This window comes from Opisthocomus hoazin, chromosome 3 (assembly GCF_030867145.1).
Source record: "Opisthocomus hoazin isolate bOpiHoa1 chromosome 3, bOpiHoa1.hap1, whole genome shotgun sequence".
NCBI lineage: Eukaryota > Metazoa > Chordata > Aves > Opisthocomiformes > Opisthocomidae > Opisthocomus > Opisthocomus hoazin.
In genome coordinates this window covers 69579633-69600267 of record NC_134416.1, presented here as the reverse complement: position 1 = coordinate 69600267, position 20635 = coordinate 69579633, and the positions used below count along the sequence as shown (strand labels likewise).

The 20635-nt window shown below is 47.0% G+C and overlaps 1 protein-coding gene across 3 annotated transcripts in view; it reads left to right on the top strand.

Moving 5' to 3' along the window:
• RIPOR2 (RHO family interacting cell polarization regulator 2) overlaps nt 1-20635 on the top strand; it is a 75693-nt gene that overhangs the window by 53598 nt on the left and 1460 nt on the right. The window contains exons 10-21 of one of the 3 annotated variants that reach the window (XM_009939616.2): nt 1201-1326; nt 3299-3447; nt 4604-4733; nt 6786-7475; nt 10106-10290; nt 12104-12272; nt 13714-13849; nt 14291-14452; nt 15445-15603; nt 16602-16804; nt 18302-18385; nt 20353-20443. In XM_009939616.2, the coding sequence (XP_009937918.2) occupies nt 1201-1326; nt 3299-3447; nt 4604-4733; nt 6786-7475; nt 10106-10290; nt 12104-12272; nt 13714-13849; nt 14291-14452; nt 15445-15603; nt 16602-16804; nt 18302-18385; nt 20353-20443 (2284 nt within the window). Of the gene's footprint in view, nt 1-1200; nt 1327-3298; nt 3448-4603; nt 4734-6785; nt 7476-10105; nt 10291-10651; nt 12057-12103; nt 12273-13713; nt 13850-14290; nt 14453-15444; nt 15604-16601; nt 16805-18301; nt 18386-20352; nt 20444-20635 lie in introns of those variants that run through there. The other 2 variants (XM_075416601.1, XM_009939617.2) reach the window with 2 other exon arrangements.

The window sequence follows — 20635 nt, the reverse complement described above, 5'->3', positions numbered from 1 at the left end:
AAAACTCCCTTATTTTTTAAGCATCTCCCAGAATGAGGGCATGCTTCTCACTGGGTTATTCTGGACAAACTTTTCTAATACCCCTGGAAGAAAGCATATTCCCCATCCCATGCACGTAGAGCAAATGGAACACATCCTTGCAAGCATGCTTTTCTGGATGCTTAGGCTTTACTTCATCATAAAGCAGAGTAGGAGGAAGGCACAGAATAACCATTTCTTGAGACCCAGATGCTGCCTGCTCTGAGGCTGTGTCAGGTTCTCCGGTCACTGCAGTGTTCTGATGGGGAACATCAAGAGCAGGTTAATTAGAGATGGATTAGAATAAAACCTTCCAGCTCTATTCGGAACAGAGCTAACCCTGCAAGAAATTCACAGTGACTTGATAACGGTCTCTCCCAGCCAGCCCCGCAGCCCGGAGTAGGCTTGCTGCTCTTACCGCTTCAAGATGTGTTACTGCACCGTGGTCTCATTCATTTCCATCGCCAGCCAGCCAAAGTCTCACAGCTGGGGAGGCCTCTGATGGGCGATGGCCAAAAGCTCACCTACCCTCTCCCCTGCCTGGGAAGGCAGCAGATCCACCAAGCTGTAGGTGTTAGGAAAAGCCATGAGGACTTTCCTCCTGCTCCTCCAAATCTTCCCGCTCACTGCTGCTTTCCCTGTAAAGAGAGTTAAAACTCCTGCAGCTTCTTTGTCGTGTCATCTAGTTACATGAAACTTTTTTAAACTGAAAGATAGTAGATCTAGATTAGATTTAAGAAACAAATTCTTTATGATGAGGGTGGTGAAGCGCTGGCATAGGTTGCCCAGAGAAGCTGTGGATGCCCCCGCCCTGGCAGTGTTCAAGGCCAGGTGGGACGGGGTTTGAGCAACCTGGTCTAGTGGAACGTGTCCCTGCCCATGGCAGGGGGGTTGGAACAAGATGATCTGTAAGGTCCCTTCCAACCCAAACCATTCTGTGGTTCTATGAAGGTGAAAGCCGGGGCGAGGGGTACGTTACTGAAAGCAGTGATTAGGAGAGCTGAGAGGCAGAGATCCTGGAGGAGAGACCTTTTCCTGCTGCCTTGATGGGAAGCAGAAGGACAGCACTTGCACCATTAACTCTTCCAACCTACTTCAGACCCTTTCCCCAGTTCTGTTTCTGATATTTGTGCATCAAGAGAGCACATTTCTCAGGAAGACAGGAGTATTTTTCTTTTTCAGATTTTCATGCGTTACGGTCGCCAGCGATGGAAGCTGAAAGGCAAAATAGAAGTGAATGGCAAGCAGAGCTGGGACGGAGAAGAAATGGTTTTCCTCCCTCTCATTGTTGGACTGATCTCCATTAAGGTACACATGCTGACTCCTTTGCCTGCAAGCAAGACAGGAGTCAAGAAGCTGCCTTCTCATGCACCATCAGCAAAAATGCAGCAGCAGATTGTTGAACTCTATGGAAATGAGCCATCATTAGTATTTCTAACATACCTACTAGAATGAAGTGCTATAGTATTGTCCAATCTAGATGCTACAAGACTGTAGTCAGTGTGGGAGTCCTGTGGGAGAGGTTGTCCTAACTCTTCCCAGACTGGTGTCACAGCCATACTAGCACAACCCTTGCCTCACATTGCTCTCCAGAAACTCAGATTATTTGCACCAAAGCAAAGGAATGCTAGAAACCTGTTTGCTAACAGCATTCAGAAAAACAACCACAACGAAACATCCAAACCCAAAAAGTCCCACTGTTGCTGAGTTTGTTAATACTGCTCTGATAAGAGAGCAGCATGTGTTGATCTGGAGAAATACATAGGTCTCTGATTTGAACACTCACAGGAGCCAGTTGGGCATAAGCTGGAGCAGTCCTGAGGTCCAGTCCCACCACCCTGCACAGAACAGCAGTGCTACACAGGCCTCTGCTGTTAGGTTTCTGCTGGCAGTGAGATGGAAGACTGTACAAAAAACACTCCGACTTTTTGGCAGCTTCCTAGAGCACAGCAGTTCCCAAAATTTCCTAATGCCTGCAGCTTCTGTTGCCCTCTGATTCTATGCCCCGTCCCCCAGGGAAAGAACAACCTTTGCAATTCCTAGCATTCAGCAGCGACTTCTCCCAAACCAGAGTCTTTCCTCCACTGCTCCATCCCCCGATTGCCCCAGGCCTCCCCACACAGTTTTCTGCTGGCTGTAAGTCCATGTGCTTTCCTTCCAATAGACCTCCAACTTAGAGGTACCCATCCCCTCACCCCTGTCTAGAAATTGCTGCTAAGAATTATTCCAGGTATACCTGGTTAGACAGCTTAAACAGGGGAGTGTTTTAAAAATCTCGTGGGAAATATCCTACTTACACATTGCAAAGACTTCATGAAAAAAATGCAAGCAGTTACAAAACCAGCATCAAAATAATCCCGAATGTGTGAGACAGTAGGTTTCCATAGACAGTCGAGTTGTGACACAAGGTGGGTCACCCTCCTCAATCTAATGGCACAGCTTTACGGGGAAAGGTCAGGAGAGAACTCTTTCTTATAGTACATGAGAGTAACAAATGAGAGTCCCGGTCTTATTAAGGTTAATATGTATATTGTCACCCCTTTGTGGACTGTCCCCAAAGACTTTCACAAAAAAGGTTCAAGAAATTACTTTCAAGCAACTGGCCAAAGGTTTGCTTGTATAGGAGCTGCATGTATAACTGTCCCTCTGAATTTTCAGGCAGATACATATGTAAGTTTGAATAGTGCTGTGCTCTACACTTAGTATAAAAACATATGGAGGTGGTTCCTCATCAGTAGATCTGTGGAAGTCCTCACGAAAGGCTGTCATAGATGCAAACAACTACATGGCTTCAGAGTTACAGGAGATGAATGCATAGAACAGAGCTCCCTTGGGAATTATTAAGTAGGCTGGCTACATCAGGAGATTGCCTGTCATGAAAATGGTCATGAAAATACTGGGAGAGTATTAGACAGGAGAACATCCAATAGGCTTTCCCAGTTCTTACTCTTCCCTTGGGCTCTGCTTATGGTCACTGCAAAAGACTAAATACCAAGGTTGGATAGCCCCTTGGTCTGAGCCAATATCGTTGTTGTCTTCTGACACCTGTGAAAACATAAAGAAAACACAGAAGCATGATCATATGTAACAACACATTTATTAAAAAATTTTTTTTAAATCTGAGTTTTTTTCCCCTAAGTAATGAAGATGCAACAGATATAGTCATATTTTGGAAGCCTTTTAGCGAGGGGTCCAGGCCAGAAAATCAAAACCATTGCTTTGTAATTAAGGATTGCAATGCCTTGCATGGTCCTAGGTATCTTGTTCTTTCCTCTTACAGGTCACAGAAGTTAAAGGACTCGCAACTCACATCCTTGTGGGAAGTGTTATCTGTGAAACAAAAGACCTGTTTGCAGCTCGGCCTCAGGTGGTTGCAGTAGACATTAACGACCTTGGCACAATCAAGCTGAACCTTGAAATCACCTGGTAGTAAGTAGAGCTGGCTGGCTGGTCACTGGGTCAAGCAGTTGTAAAAATTCAACCAAAGAGAAAATGTCCATGCGGTCTCTCCCCTCCTTTTTGCTCCCTGCTGAGGCAGATGGGGAAGGAATTGCAGCCTGAGTTTGGGAGATGAGAAGGAGTTCATGGTCAGCCACAGGTTCCCTGTGTTAACCTGTGGCAAATGGGTTTGTGCCTAAGTTCTTAGTTGTGCTACCTTCAGCTGTTAGAGTAGGGATGGCGAGTACTGACTTTAGGAGACATATGAAACAGAAAGATCATGAAATTGCCTAAAGCGTATACTTCTTCCCCAGGCTCAAGAAAGGGGTGTAACTGAGTCCTCATATATTCCTTAAAATTTTTTAATATTTGTGTAAAGTTCAGTGGGGTTGCTCTGGATTTAAGCTAGCATAGCCAAGTTCAGAATTTGTCCCATCTTTAAAAGCTAGCTTTTAAGGGCTTTATGCACCATGAGGGTGGTGGGAAATCTGGCATTGTCCATTGTAGACACGGTGCTTAAGGACATGGTTTGGTGGTGGACTTGGCAGTGTTAGGTTTCTGGTTGGACTCGGTGATCTTAAGTGTCTTTTCCAACCTAAATGATTCTATGATTCTATCTGCATTGGTCAGCATAGATAAGCTGATAGTGTTAGGATTCAAACCCAATTCTCATAGCACTTCAATAAAATTGGGAACTGTCATTTGTAAAGAAGCATTGATGCTTTTAGCTTTTACAGTCATGTATGCCATTTCTTGTAATGCAATAAACATGAAGCCAGCAATAACAACTACTGGTTTCCTTTATAATGCAACAGCTCTATTAATAGTAGAGCACCTTTCTCATTAGTATGTGTGACACTTGTCAGCTCAAATCCAAGAATACTTTTCATGTGCGAAGAATAACATCAGACTACGCTACATAAATGATTTCTGAGAGTAGAATACTTTTATTAGAACTGAAAACCACACTTCTGAGCCTGCTGTCTAATTAACAACGTATTCTTTTAAACATTTCTGTTAAAAATCTTGTTACCTCTGGGTTTTGACGTGTTAGTAAACCACCTTTTCAAAAACCCTTTCCATGGACCTGAAATTCCTTCTCACTCAGCCTAACAACTACTTTTTGTTTCTATTTGTGTTTTTGCAGCCCCTTTGATGTTGAAGACTTGACCCCCTCCGCAGGAAATGTGAGCAAGGCATCTGCTCTCCAGAGGAGAATGTCCATGTACAGCCAAGGCACTCCCGAAACGCCAACCTTCAAGGACCACTCATTCTTTGTAAGCTCTGTTCGGCTTCATGTTTGTGTAATGAGACGCCCTAGAGCAGTTCAAACACTGCAAATACTTCATTGCTTTGCATTTCTAAGCTTTTTTCCCTGGTTCCAGCAGGTTATCCTTACAAATACTTGTAAAGCAAGTGAATTCCTAGCTGCTAATCCTAAAAGAAGGTGACTATGATCCTGGCATCTTTGAAACAATGTGGGCAATTATTGCATACCTATTCTTCTTGCCCGATTGCTATAATACTTGAATAATATTTGTAAGATATGTGTTCATTCTTAACAGTAGTTAAACAACCATTATAGCACTAGTATTTTTAATGCATCCCATGGTAAGATTTGCCCCTGTACCGGAGATATTCATAGGGTGCTCCCGTATTTTACGTGAATCAAAGTCTGAATGCTTAATCAGAACTGTGTATAAACTGAGTAGGCCATCTGTACAGATACGGATTTTACAAGTGCTGCAGCCCGTGCCTGTAATTTAGTAGTCTGCTACAAAACATTCATTTAACTTGCCCTTCCTCACACCCTCTTTGCTTTAACTGTTGAAGAAATGGCTGCATCCCCTGCAAGACAGGCCAAAGTTGAGAATCTTAGATGCTCTGCAAGACACTTTCTTTGACAAGCTTCGTCGCAGTCGCTCTTTTAGTGACCTGTCATCGCTCAGGCTAAGCCCAAAAGCAGGGCTAGAGCTATATGTGAGTCCTGGTTTTCGTTTGGTGAAGGAGCCTTTCAGTCCCCGTGTGGTATCTCCATTCCTGCGCATGCTTCATGTGTTCCTCTCTGTTGCAACTCACTCATTTTGCTGACTGATTAGAGGGGAGAACATGACTGTAAGCCCAAGCTGCTCACATTAAATCAAAGTTCCTCTTGGCTTCTACAGGGATAATGATCAGAAGCCAACTGTCTGTGGGCGGAGGGCAGGGCCGGAATGCAAGCCAACATGGTGTTGTTAAAAATCGCCTGCTATGCTGACTGATATTATACATTTGCCTCACAACTTCACTTTCAGATGCTAAAAGCATACCCATTTTGGGGGAAAGAAGAAATCAACCATTGAGTGTAATTATGTTTAGGGAAAAAAGCTGCTAATAGTGCTGGGAAAAAGACGCAAGTTTGGGACAGTCTAACTGTATGCACCTTACCAGCATGTGAATGCCTGCAGTTCTTTCCAGCAAATTGTCAGCAAAATAGTAGTTGCCTTTCATCTGTGCTTTGCATTTGCACGAGTTTGCCACATAACAAAGCAAAATTTGTAGGTCAAATAGGCAGGTTGTGACTCCCGCAGTGATTTTTTCCCCGTAGGTCAGTCAGAGAGATGAACATACATATATGCTGTGACCATTTTGGGGTCTGTATACGCTGGTTTTGCTTCCAGAATGATCAATTTCTTGATCAATACACCACCACAGAAATTCTTCTGTCATTTTGCCAGAAACTCATGTTGAACATGACTCCTGTGTAACTCATGTTTAACAGTTATTAGATTTGTCCATGCCACATGCAGAACATACTTCCAACAGACAAGAAATAGCATAGTAATAAGACCATTAAAATGCCATGACAGTAGAGATACTTTTGGAGCAAGCTGTGTTAAATTTTAGGGATTGCTACTTGAGAAGTCAGAAAATAAACACAATGGACATCTGTAACAGGTACGAAAATGCAGCCAAGGTGGCTTAAGTACAACCCCATTACAAAGAGACATGCTGCAGGAACTAGAGCAATGCGGTGGAAATGCTGTCTGAGGGGATCTAGTAGGATGAGCAAAATTCGGGTCTGCGTTCTGGGACTCGCTTCCTGGAGAGCTCGGCTTACCAGGGAGATGCTGAGCCCAAGTTCTCCAGCAGTTTCTCCTGCCAAAATCAGGAGCCGTGCCAGATGAAAGCAGAAGTTGGATTTGAAATGTTTTTCCTGTCTCTCAAGTCTTGAATGTTTCTTTAATCTTTTTCCTTGCATTTTTATTTCCCGGGCACATGCTGTATTTTTTTTCTCTTTCCAGTGCTACATGAAAAACATTTCCTCTCTCTCTCTATTATTTTTTCAGTCAAATTTACCAGATGACGTCTTTGAAAATGGAACGGCGACCACTGAGAAGCGGCCTCTTTCTTTCACTTTTGGCGACCTGCCATACGAAGACCGCGTGGCCCCTGCCAACGCCGCAGAGTCCTCTTCTGCTCATGTCAGCTCCAGCCCTGACATCGCTGTGACCCCCACCCAGCACCGAGCTCTCAAGTCCCCCAAGAGCTCAGGCTGGGACTGTAGCAGCAGTGACTCCCGCAGGGACTCTGTCGCCGAGCCGAAGGACCTGCCGTCCCGGGGAGAGGGGCCGGTGGTTGAGAACAAGGCCACCCCAAGGGCAGTTCCTGAAATTTGCCAGAAAACCTCTGACGCTGGGAGTGATCATGTCTTTATAGAGACAAGTGTCCCAGTGTCTCTCCTGCAGGACACGGATGAAGGTTCAGAGCTTAAGCCTGTGGAGCTGGATACCTATGAGGGCAACATCACGAAGCAGCTGGTAAAAAGGCTTACATCAGCAGAGGCAGCCATGACCCCAGAGAGGCTGCCGTTTGAGGGATCGATTAGTGGGGAGTCAGAAGGATATAAGTCCTGTCTCGATGGAAGCATTGAAGAAGCCTTGCAAGGGCTTCTCTTAGCTCTTGAGCCACATAAAGAGCAGTATAAAGAGTTTCAGGACCTGGACCAAGAAGTAATGCATCTGGATGACATCCTAAAAGTGAGTACGCTTTCAGAAAATACTACCCTAAAGAAAATCTGAGTGGGTAGAATCGACTCCCCTCCCTTGCAGACATCAAAGTAGAGGATTTGGATATCAATAAAATTCCTCAGTAGTGGTAGATTTGCTCCTGCTTGGACCGTTCTTTCACAGTGTTGCATTATTAAACCTGACTGCAATGTTCTTACCATAGTCTTGTATCCTCAAGCAATGGATCTTTTAATCTACTCGAAAACCGGGGGAAAGAGAAAAAGGTGCAATGGCAGGAAGGTCATTAAATTATACGCTTCTCTGAAGAAACCAGTTGTGAACCCGTTGCTTGTGCCATGCTGGAGATCAGATGATCGCCAGCCTTCTGCCTTTAAAATCTGTGGGTCATCAGTGGGTGTACTTTAGCATACTACCTCTGAACTCCACAGAGCTGTGCAAAAACTACAGCAGCTAAAGATCATGACTTGTCACCGTAGAAGGTGAATTTTCTAAATTGCCAAAGCGATACAGAAGCACAGATCTCACAGAAGGTTGCCATTCCCACATCGCCTAGGCTTTTCCCAAGCCTTTTCCTTTTTCCCCCCATACATTTTTAAAAGGAGAGAAATCCTGTCATTATGCCAGGGTGGACAGAACATGTTGAAAATTAGAAAGAAGAAAAGGGGTTTGCATGTGGGTTGTTAATATGTTTACTACTAATCACTGTGACTTGTATCTCCCCCATGACCTCATGACGCATTACTGTGCAAAGAGTATTATATGGGCAATAATAATTTCAAATGCTTCATATTCATATGCAAGTTGGTCTGCTAGTCATTTAAGCCTCATCATTTAAAAACATGGCCGAGGAGAAAGGAGAGACGCATTTATCCTTCAGCGTGATCTTTTACAAAGAACCTTTGTTAACATCTTTGTTTCCGTTGGTGTTTGCAGCTGCGTGGTATTTTCCCAAATTAAGCGCTTTTTTGACAGCCTGCAGCCCCTGTTTCTTGCACTATTTCCCAAGGAGATTCAAGCAGGCAGAGCTACTTTTACTATTATTTTTTAACTTGGTGGCGGCTCTGCAGCTTGTACAAAGAGGCCAGCTATCCAAGCAGCAGAGGGACAGCAGAGACTGTTTATTTGCACTCCTTTTATCGGAAGTTGCAAAGGTTCAGACAAGGGATGGGGGGCAGAGAGAGGACATACGTGTGCAGACAGGATTCCTGCACACGGGAGAAGGACGCCTTTTCCGGATCTGCTTTGTGTCTGCATGCTGCCTGTGCATCAGCTTGCATGGCAACACTCAGCATTGCCATGCCGGGCTCCCCAGGCAAAAAGGTCAAGCTGCAGTCCAGCTGTGGCTGAAGAAATCTCTGTTGGCAGTATCAGACAGGCAGAGAAAAGGAGAAGCCCATGTGTTGCTGTTTGCTTTTGCCTGAAGAAGCTGCACTACCAGCCCTGAAAGAAGCGGTAGCTAAAAGCATCGGTGCTGCAGAGGAAGAGGGATACAGCACCCACCGGCGTCTCAGAGGCGTTGGGAACTGTGTTTGATCAGCTGATGACTGTACGGTCAGCTTCAGGTGTCAAGCACCGTAAGTGCTAGCATGTGACCATTATAGTATTAATATTGTGTGCAAACAAACGAGAAACAGAACTTCAGGCCCCTGTAGTTCTAGAGGAGCTGGTGCGGAGTCTGAACTAGGAGGCCAATGCATTTCTTTCTACAAGCTGAGACGAAGTCCTGGCTCCCGCCTGGGACTGGAAGATGCAGCCTGTGTGACGGCACCGGTGGCTTCTGGCTGTTTCTGATCAAATAATCATATAGTGCTGAAGGTTCTGAAGTCATTGCACAAACCAACGGAGGTGGTCCCTCGTATTGCATCTGACCCTGGCAGGTGACCCTGGAAGCAACTCTGTGGGCAGGTCTGGATGAATCACCACGTGGGACCAGGGGTTTTGATACTTCCTACACCAACAGCAAGGTTTCCATTGCATTTCTTCCCAGCAGTGAGATGGGATGGCTTCCCCCACCCCAGCACTGTTAATTTCTGAGTTACAATACTGCCTTTCTCTGTCGCCTAGGAATTGATGCCTGATTGGCTTTTCCATGATAAGCTGTGAGGCTTCAAAGGCCAGAAAAGCCCTCTCAACCCATGTATAACTCTGCAGATATGGCACTAAATTCATCCGTGGCTAAGCTCCATTGGAGTTACATCTGGAATAAACCCAATAGTGCCATTGGATACATATAACTTGGCTCCTGTAGCTGGAACAGCAATTATAGAACGTGCCTTCCCCTTTCAACTTCCAGTGTGTTAATTGCCATCTCTCCTTTGGGAGCATGCCAAAATCTGCGTCGCTTGGATTCAAGATGTACTTCTCGTTTCTATAAAACACACCAAATTTTGCCTTTGAGGGTTTTCCTCTGGGGAAGAGACAGGGTAGGATGGGGAAGGGAGGAAGAAGGGAAGGGTTTTCCAATTCTCAGGCTTTGATTGTATATGCTATGAATATGAAGGTTTGAAATGAAACACCCAATAAAAGGAAGTTTTAAAAATAAAATGAAGTATTTGAAAGTTTTAAGCTTTATCCTTTTTTTTTTTCTTTTGGTAGTGGCTAATATCGGGGGTTTTCATTGGTTTGTTCTGCCTTTGCAGTGCAAGCCAGCAGTAAGCCGAAGCAGGTCCTCCAGTTTAAGTCTAACGGTTGAAAGTGCTTTAGAAAGCTTTGATTTCCTGAACACCTCTGACTTTGATGAGGAGGATGGTGGTGGTGTGGAGGTTTGTAATGGTGGAGGAGGTGCAGACTCAGTTTTTTCAGATACTGAGATCGAGAAGAATAGGTAAGTTTGTAGTAACTGCCAGCTGTGCTTATGCCAAACTGATACCCCAGCTCTTTGTCGCTAACAGGGGATTCCGGTGCACACATTATTCAAGGAAGACTGACTAATCCTTGATGAGTTTATAGGGTCAGAGGGTTCCCCGTGGCTGCTGCATACAAAATCTTTAACTTCCAGGATCATTTTTTGCCTGTTCAGATATATGCAATCATCTGTCCTCCAAAGGAGAAGGGTAAATTAAATTAAACTGACATCAGTACTGGCAGAGCCTCTTCCTTGACATAGGTTTGGACCTGGCTTTCCTTGGATGTAATTACTAATTCCTCTGTGGTTTTTCCCCCCTCCCTTTGTCTTTTCTCTCTAGCCGAATGAGTCTTTGCAGTGGATTAAGCTTGTCAGTAACAATAACACAGGGCCAGATTTAAGCAGCATGGTGTAGGTTTACTTTGGAATGTAAGAGTGATGACTGGTACTCTGTTCATGGCCCTGCGTGTCACCTGCCCTTCTTTCATCACTTTCAGTCTTTCTGAGAAAAACAAAAACAAAAAAAAAAAAGCCAAAAAAAAAAAGCTGTGGTGTTTGTGCTGTGGTCTGCTGCTGTCGTGTGACCTTAAGATGCTGTGTTTCAATCATTAGATCCTAAAAGCACGCTTGCATCCTTGGAGCTGACGCGATGCCCGGCGGGCACAGAAATAGCACTAGAGTTGGGAAAAAAGAAAAGAACATGGTTCCCTAGGATCCCCGTGCTTCCCAACCAGGGAGCTGTACTTCTCGCAGCTTATCATGGCCTGTTCAAAACAAATTTGAGTGCAAACAAGCAACCCCCCTGCAGTTCACATCATCTCACTTGGAAAATTGTGTTGCTTGCGAAATTGGCACTCTGAGCTCAGTTCAGTCTGCATCAGTTTAAGGACCTGGCTTTAACCAGGCACTCTTGCATAAATTTAAGTTAAGCAGCAAAAATTTAAGTTAGTTATAAGCTAACTTAGAAAGCAACTAAAATCTTTTAAGTTAAAGTACAAGTGAAAATTTCTTTTTTTCCCCTCTGGCTCATCCCCGGACAGTGCAGATTCCCGCTTCCATTTTTAGACACATAAGTGTGTGACTCAGTGTAAAGACCTCAAGTGTTGAAACTTCTGAGCTTGCAGCCAAATACACGTGCCGTCTGGGGACTGACCTCGGGCTTTGCCTTTAGACATAGGGAGGACCATTTGGGCAACAGGATGATGCTGGAAATAATGATTTAAAACACAGCGAGACTGGCTTTACGCTCTTACGGGAACAGTTGGCACAGTAAGCTGAACACATTGTGCGTAAAGCAGCATATGAAAACATCATGTCTCTTACTGGAGCAGTGGTTTTCCTTCCCTCCTGCGATGAGCATGAAGTTTGGCAGTGGGAGCACACGGAAATCACAGAGCCGTTCTGAGCAGCTCGGTGCTTGGGGCGGCACAAATGGTGATGGTGCTTAATCCAGGTGACTGGGGAGGTGGTGATTCACCAACAGACGGGAGAAAAGCATCACCACCAAGCGACAGTAACTGCGGGTTAACTGGGGGTTGCTGGTGAGGGCATCGCATCGCTCGAGGCAGCCCGGTCAGGGGACTCAGCCCCATCCCCTCGGTGGCTTCCGCGCCCGGGCAGGGCAGCACTGCTCCTTTGCGATATGATGTGTTCATTGCGACGTTTCTGCCTGCTCTCCGCTCTTCTGCCGTGCTCGTTGCTCGTCGCCCTGAGTGAGCGTGTGTGTGTGCGTGCCTGTGTGTCTGCCGCGGCGGTGCTGGGCCCCGCACTGACCTCCCGCATCCCTCCCCAGTTACAGGACGGAGCACCCAGAAGCCAGAGGCCACCTGAGCGAAGCTCTCACCGAGGACACCGGGGTGGGCACCAGCGTGGCCGGCAGCCCTCTGCCCCTCACCACAGGGAACGACAGCCTCGATATAACCATAGTTAAGCACTTGCAATATTGCACGCAGCTCATTCAGGTACCGGGCCCGGCTCGTTTGGGGCATATATTCCAAAATTTTCCATGCAGGCGCCGGCGTGCGCACCGCATGGGGTAGGAGCAGGCCGGCAGGGTCAGCGCTGCTGCTGGGAGGCGGTGGGAGCGCAGGGCTGGGACAGCGGCCATGCTGGGGGGAAGGCAGCACCCTTTGCCCCCAGCCAGAAAAGCCTCCGCCATCCCCATCCCGGCCCGTCTCGGAGCAGAGCTGCGGTGCGAAGCGCGGGCACTTTGCAGGTGCTGCCCAGCAAGGAGTGATGGCAGCGCGGCGGATGGCAGGGCAGCCCCTGCTCGGGGGCATGCACGGCCGCTGGCTTCGATGGGTGGTCCTCGGTGAGATCGCTCCCCAGCTAAGGCAGCCCGTGTCTTCAGAGGTGGAGCAGAAGCCTGTGGCCTCACTGTTAAACGAGCCCCGGACGCGGCAGCAATGTTCGAGAGCAGAAATGAATTTCTGCATGCGAGGTGGAGGGATTGTCTGCAGCAGGCACAGGATGGCCCCCCTGGCACATCAGAATTGTCTGGTCACGCTCACAGCTAACCAGCACAACCTTTTAGAGGGTTTTTGTCAGCAAATGTGATTTTAAACCTCGAGCAAGCGAGGGCATCGGCGTTTTCCTGACAAATCAAAACACACTGCGGCTTCCTCTCTACAAGTATTTGACTCTTCCATCTCAGATCTAATATTAGCTTTATTTTCCCAAAGGCCCACTGAAGCAATACAGAGCAAGCCTGATTCCAGCAGCCTTAGTGCTGAGCTGGACACTGCTGGCTCACAAGTATGAGAAAAAGGGAGGGTTTTGGTTTAATTACAAGAGTACACAGAAAATATGCAGCTGGGTGAGGCAAGCTCAAATTATGTCCACACACAGAGCAGATGTGATATGAACAATATTTATGTGGACTGCTGAAGCAAATGCAGATGTCAGCAGCAGGGAGTATTAGCAAGGAGAAAGCACCAAATGAATAAAGGCACCTGATTAGTTGATCAGAGCTGAAACAGAGTAGAGAAAGAGTGACCTGTGGTCTGCCTGCAGGCAGGAATGTCCTGAAAGTCCACGGCCTATGTTATGCAAAAGTCAGACTATTTTTCTTTCCTGGCTTTAAGGCTTATGATGATGGATTCCTTTAGCTTTGCAGAATGTGTAAATAGGAAATTACTTACGCAAATGGATACTTGGGTACTCAAGTGCCTGGATCTGGATGTAGATCTTACAGATATAAGCAATAATGCTTTTCAAGCAGGACCATAAAATGTCTCAGAGATGAAAAAACATTTGAAGTTGAGGAGATCCCATGGCTCCAGGCAATGAATTTGCCATTGCACTTCTTCAGGTGGCAGGTGTTTTGGAGTTCTTTTGTTTTCTTCTGAGTTTTCTTTTTGGTTCAGTGACTCCTTTTCTTCTCTTCCTATTTGACTTCACCAGCAAATTGTGTTCTCCAGTAAAACACCATTCGTGGCAAGAGACCTCCTGGATAAGCTGTCCAGGCAGATCCTTGTGATGGAGAATATTGCGGAGATCAGCACTGAGAACCTGGGAAACATCACCTCCCTTACTGATGGTAAGAGACAAGTTAGGGGGTTTTCTTCTGACAAGGATTTGTTTGGGCACATGTGCCCGCTGACATAATCGCTGTGCAGAGCTCACCGCAGCTGCCAGAAATGCCACCATAGTAAGGGCCAACTCATGGGTACCATCAGATGTAGCAGTCACCACAGCAGGTCAGGGGCCTTATTCAGTTCTTCAGCGCTGGTATCCAGAAATAAGCAGGTGAGAAGAGAAAGGACTTTTTATCCTGCCTGATGTGCAGAAGATGGACACAGGTCATTGCCATGGTGGAGTGGGATTCTGCCACCTCTGAAGAGCCAAACGCCCACCAAGCAGTAACTGTCTGTCAGTGGGCTGGGGTGAGATTTCCTCCACCCTTACCATCTTTTCTCTTCTGGAAGTCAATGCTTCCAGCACAGCTTTGTTTCATCATTCATTTTGTCTTCTCCTCCAGCAATTCCAGAGTTCCACAAGAAGCTGTCACTGCTGGCTTTCTGGATGAAGTGTACTGGTCCTTCAGGAGTGTATCACACCTCTGCAGACAAGATGATGAAGCAGCTGGATATCAATTTTGCCACCACTGTGAATGAGGAGTGTCCAGGACTTGCAGAAACAGGTACCAACTGCTGCAAAAAAAAATTGTGTCAGTCATCAGAGAACAGTTGTGTACTGGGCTTTACTCAACCTTCATTGCTTTGTTTTCCAAGCCCTTGGAGGTCTGTTTAGCCATGGCTCCAAGATCTCATTTGAAAACTAATGCTACAACTCTTGGAACAGTTTTGGCCCAAAATAATCAAATCAGAATAGGAGAAAAAGGTGAGGTCAGCAGAAAATAAAATATTGTTTTAAGATTTATGAGCTAATCAGAAAGTAAGTCTATTCCCAAATACAGGTTTGGAAGTGATCCAGTGAAGCAGGAGTCCTCTCACTTAATTTAATGTGTCTGTATAATGTCTGTGCCCCATTACAGTTCCCTGGGATGGAATTAATACACGTCTGAGTGAGTCTATCTGAATATAGGTTGCTGTTTGGAGGGAGTTTTACCACATTGACTGTCCATGGGACAGGACGGGGATGTAGGGTGACTTGCGCAGGTGTGGGCACCTGCCCTGCAGATGCCTGCCCAGGGAAGTGTTTTCCTTCCCGCTCCATCCTACAGCCTCTCACAGGCCTCAGACTGGCTTTCTGCATGCCACGTGCTCACCCAGGAACATAACAACAAGCAAAGCCAAATCCTGCCTCTGTGCTCATCTCACCTACTTCAGTGGCATTGCAGAGGTGTAACTGGCAGTGCATGTGGATATGCATTTAGCGATTCAGGATATCATTTTGGTATAAAGGATGCTGTGTTGGTCAGATAGGAAGCTGCTCGAGCCACGGGTAAACTTGTAGAGGTTCATCCTTACAAAGACACCCTCTGGTGATGAGAGCTAGACAGGGAGAAGATCTGTCTGGCTTCTAATCTCACCGCAGCTGAGGTTAGAACTGTTGCAAAGTATCTGGCTTTGCAAATACAGTTATCTCTTTCTGGCTTTGAAGCGGACGGCGGCATTTTGCCAGCAGCTTTTGCTCTCACTAACGCGTCCCTTTGTCTGTGGCTGCCTGCAGTCTTCAGGATCCTGGTGTCTCAGATCCTGGACCGGACGGAGCCTGTCCTCTACTCCAGCATGTCCTCCGAGATCATCACCGTCTTTCAGTACTACAACTATTTTGCCAGCCACAGTGTTAATGACCTTGGAAGCTATTTGCTGCAGCTCGCAAAAGAAGGTAGGGTATACACATTCCGGTGGCTGGCAGGGGAGTACATCGGTGTCCTTCTGAGCTCGGCACAAAACAGTTCAGCCTTGAGGATGATCTTATGAAAGAAGGGGGCAAGGAATTGCCTTGGATACAAACTCTGAACCATTGTACATATCAAGGGAAAGGAGATGATGCAGGTGCACCCTGAGTCATTTCTATCTCCATATTCAAATGGGAAAAAGCTATGTCGGAAGGGTTAGTTTTTAGGAAATGGCTGATGGTGGTGGGCTGGGCTCAAGGTCTGGGAAGTTTTCTGTGCCTGCAGGTTGGACGACATTCTGGTCTTGCACCATCCTTTCTGCAGAGACCTTCTGACGTGCTGAGCTCTTCTCAGGAGCCCAGGGATCACAGCACCTTTGTGTTTGGCAGGCTCTGCCACCGAGAGCTACAGAGAGCAGGAGCTCCACAGAGCATGGGAGACTGCAATCCCTGGCAAGCCAAGTTTTCTCCCTCTCTATCTGGGAGGGAGTTCGAGGAACGTTGCCTAGTTTTCATTTTTATTTGGGCATACTGGTGCGCTTTGGCTCAAAAACCTGGAAGGAAGAAGGCGTTTCAGCCCACCTCTGAAACACATTAGCCCTGGCTCTTGGTGGCAGATGTCAGCCTGCCTGGAAAAGCTCTCACAAAGATGCCCTGGAAGGCAATACGCCGACAATGTTGCGTTTCACTGTTATAGGGAGGATTTACAGCTTCCAGCAGAAAGTGAAGATTTGACAGGTAGTCCCTTGACTCTGGGTAGGCCTAAGTGCCACAGTGTCCCACCTAGCCCATCTACTCATCTCCTCCTTTGGAAGAACATCTGAGAAACTTGCCCACAATATGGGTCCATAGCAATTGCTCAGATGGGGATTTTTCATGTCCTTTGTGCATACAGTAAAAATTGGGGATTGCTAGCATGAAAGGGAACAATCTGAAGTACTGAGAGGATAAAATAAGTAACAAGGACCTTCCTCTTGCACTTCTAGCCTCTGTGGTTCAGGTGCTGCAGTCAGTGAAAGATGGAAAACTGCAGCAAAATGTGGCCAAGATAAACTCCAATAACCTTCCACCACAGCAAGAAGTTTTGAGGGCTTTGGCTTTACTTCTCAATGAAAATAAAAATGAAGTCAGTGAGACTGTGGCATCACTTCTGACAGCTACCACAGAAAACAGGCACTTCAGGGAGAAGGTAAGTGGCAGAAAATCACCTGTCGCGTAAGAGACCTGTATCATCGTGACATTTTTTTATGCCTGTGTGTCTCAAATGTCTGTGCATATAAAATCATTGTTCCAAGCTTTATTTAAACTGATCCAGAGGGATTTCCTGTCTTAATTTTTTGGCAAATATGCAGGTCTGTTTCTCTCATTATGCCAGTCTGCTTCTACCTGTCATTACACTAAAGAGGTACTAATCAAAACTCTGCAAATACTTACTGAGTGCTGTGCTCTCCAGCTACCTTCCACACTTCAGCGCTTCTGCTGGCCTGTTTCAGACTTGGCTTCTGTCCAAGGCTTCAAGGCATCAGTCCCCAGCATCATCAACATGCAAAGATGTAGGTCTGAGATTTTTCATTTTTTCTCAAATGAGGCTGGCATCTATGGGACCTTCCGCCATTTCTGGAGGGGGTGGACTGCGTTGGGCGAACACAGCTCAGCTGTGAGATCTAAGATTTCAGTCAATCACAGATACCAAAGGCAACAAGCAGGGCAAGATTAAACATAGAAATTAGCCTGAAGGGAGAAGAGAAATAAGAAGAAATTAGGGGTAGGCTTCTAACCTTTCATAGCAGACCTTTCCCTACTACCGTTCTTCTTCCCTGTCAGGAGAGGGCAAAAGAAAAGCCAGCTGGAAGAGGGGGATTGGCAGAAGGAAGGCAGAGGGAGGAGAAAAACAGGCCACTCTTTGCTGCTCTTCTCTGTTGATCCAGCACCCTCTTTGCTGCCCTCCCGCTTCATCTTTCATGTTTGCAGCCTCTTGGTATCTCATACCATCCTTCTCCCTCCCCAGCTTCACGGAGGCAGCATCTCAGGGAAAGCATAACCTTCTTCTGGAACAGGCGTGTGTAGCTGATATCTGGTTCACTGCCTGCAGGAGGACCACAAGCTGCCTTGTATGAGGGCGTTACGCAGCCCTCTGCTGCGGATGAGTTCATTGCGTGGCTGTCTGTCACCGAGATTTGCTGCTCACACCGGTTTTGTTTGCTCAGCGATAGCTACTCATTTCTAGGACAAAGCTGGACTAGCAGCTCACGCTGACCATGTAATAGTTATTTGCAGCCCCCCCTGGGGTCCTTCCCAGCCCGTTCGTTACTATCCCTACATCGGAGAGACCATCTCAAGGGCCAGCTCTTGAGCTATTTAGACTCCAGGGCTCTTTGGCGATTTATTCGGAAAGGCCCTCAAGGGTGCCAGACTGTGCTTCTCACTTTAATATGAACTTTTCCTTGCCAAAAGCCAGCCTGAGACTACTAAGCTAGAACCAGTGTCCTGGCCTGTATCTGCCACAGGGAACTGTCCCACCACGTTCCCTGTAGCACGGGCTATGCCTCTCCGTCCCATGGGCGTGCTGTCAGGCCAGCGGGCTGCCATCCCTCGCCCTTTCGTAGGGTAGCAGTGCCTCCTCGCTCCACCCTTCTGCTCCACACAGGCACAGACATTTTCATTGCTGCTCTTTCTCTATTTTCAGGCCTTGATTTATTACTGTGAAGCACTGACCCAGCCCAACCTCCAGCTGCAGAAAGCAGCTTGCTTGGCTCTAAGATACCTCAAGGTGAGAGATGAGGGATTCACTGTGGCACTTGGCTTTACTTTAAAGAAAGGACATCTGAGCGGTACAAATGACAAAACAGAAATTGCAGTAGCAGCAGCAGCGGTGCTTTTCTTTTGCATTGCTGCATTACATCATTTTACAGATACCGTGCTGTTTGGGAACAGTTTCACAGAATCACAGAATGGTCGGGGTTGGAAGGGACCTCTGTGGGTCATCTAGTCCAACCCCCTGCCAAAGCAGGGTCACCTACAGCAGGCTGCACAGGACCTTGTCCAGGCGGGTCTTGAATATCTCCAGAGAAGGAGACTCCACAACCTCCCTGGGCAGCCTGTGCCAGGGCTCCGTCACCCTCAGAGGGAAGAAATTCTTCCTCATGTTCAGACGGAACTTCCTGTGCTTCAGTTTGTGCCCACTGCCCCTTGTCCTGTTGCTGGGCACCACTGAAAAGAGTTTGGCCCCATCCTCCTGACACCCACCCTTAAGATATTTGTAGGCATTTATAAGATCCCCTCTCAGCTTTCTCTTCTTCAGGCTAAACAAGCCCAGCTCCCTCAGCCTTTCCTTGTTAGAAGATTCATTTCAAAACCAGCCAGGCTCTGCAACAATGATGATGTTTATCTTTTGCTCCCCATCATATTGATTTTGGGAGACTTACTTCTACATCATAGAGAATAAAATTACTCACCTGAGGAGTACTGGCTGAGAGTGGAAAAAAAAAAACATCCTCTCCCAGGATAAAATTAACTGTAATGCACGCGGGCTGCAGCGGGAGGAGAGAAGGGGCGAGACGGGCAGCAGCTTGTTGTGGCAGCACCCGGAGTGGCTGTAAGCAGCCAGTGCAAACCGTACGGACAAACAGCTGGTGCATCTGGGGGCTACAGCTTCAGCTAGCGTCTGGTGCCGTTTCTGCACTCCCTCCTGTGATGGGAAGGAAGAATGCTGCTTTTGTTTTGGCTGTGCAGAGCCTTGGGAAACGGCAGCCACCCAAGCCCGACTGGTGCGGGACACTGGGGCAAAAAACATATTCCCTGAGACAGACCCACCGCCGACTGATGGTTTCTGCCTCAAAACTGTCCCCTGGAGAAGACAGCTCTAAAATGTAACTGCATCCCAGCCAGAACTGATACCATCCAATACATGATCCGGTATTGTTTAAATATGAAAAAACTGTTTTCCCTTGAACGAGATGCTAGGGGGCATCCCTGAGAGGCAGCAGCGAGGGGCATTACTCCTCTTCTGCACGCAGGGCGCAGTGGGGTTTTCCATCCCTCAGGAAAAGGCAGGCTGGGAACCAGTGGTGGGAACTGGAGCTAGACACATTTAACTTGAGCAGTGTAGCTCCGATGCATCTTGAATAGTGAGAATGGCAGTTGCTGCGGGGAAAAAAACTACTGAGGGGAAGTCTCGTCATTTGAGATCTTCAAAGAGAAAGCTGAAGCCTTTCTAGAAGATGTTATTTCAGAGATGGGGATGCAGCAATGGATAGGTGACTGTGGGTGAGCTAACCCAATGGGAGTCTCATTCACACCACACCACGTCGGCCACACAAGGTCCCACACTGGGTCTCTGAGAGGTTTGGCAGATCGCAGCAAGCTCTGTGTTGCTGCGGCCCCATCACTCATAAACATTCGAGCTGCAGTCACCAGTATGCACCCAGTGCTTTCATGGCCTTGTCCCGTGGCCCGTTGCCCAGCTTACAGTCAGAAGTGGCAGGCATAGCTGGGCAACCAGATTTATGTGTGTAGCGCATAGGGTAGGAAATTTAGAAAGGGTCCCCGCTGGCAGCAGAAAATACACCTTCTCCTAGATGCTCCCCTCAGGGAAACCCCATTCCCTGTGTCCCCACCAAGGCCCCCCCGCCGGAGTAGGAAGGGCAATGCGGAGGATGGTCACTATCGCCACGCGAGGTTGTGAAATGAAACCACGGCGCTACACAGTGCTAATGCGGTTCTTTTTGCACTTGCCAGGCTGCTGAGAGTATCAAAATGCTGGTCACGCTCTGCCAGTCTGACAACGAAGAGATCAGAAAAGTGGCGTCCGAAACCCTGCTTTCACTCGGTGAGTTGCCTGTTTCAGAGCAGCGTTCCATTTTCTTTTTTAACAGAGCAGCATGTAAGACAGATGAGTTACACAAATGTGAGATACTAAACTGGAAGCAAAACTTTATACCTAGAGACTCAAACAGATTAGAAAATACATATTCTTAGCAATCAGTCATTTTTAAAATCATGAAAATGGGCCAAAAAGAGA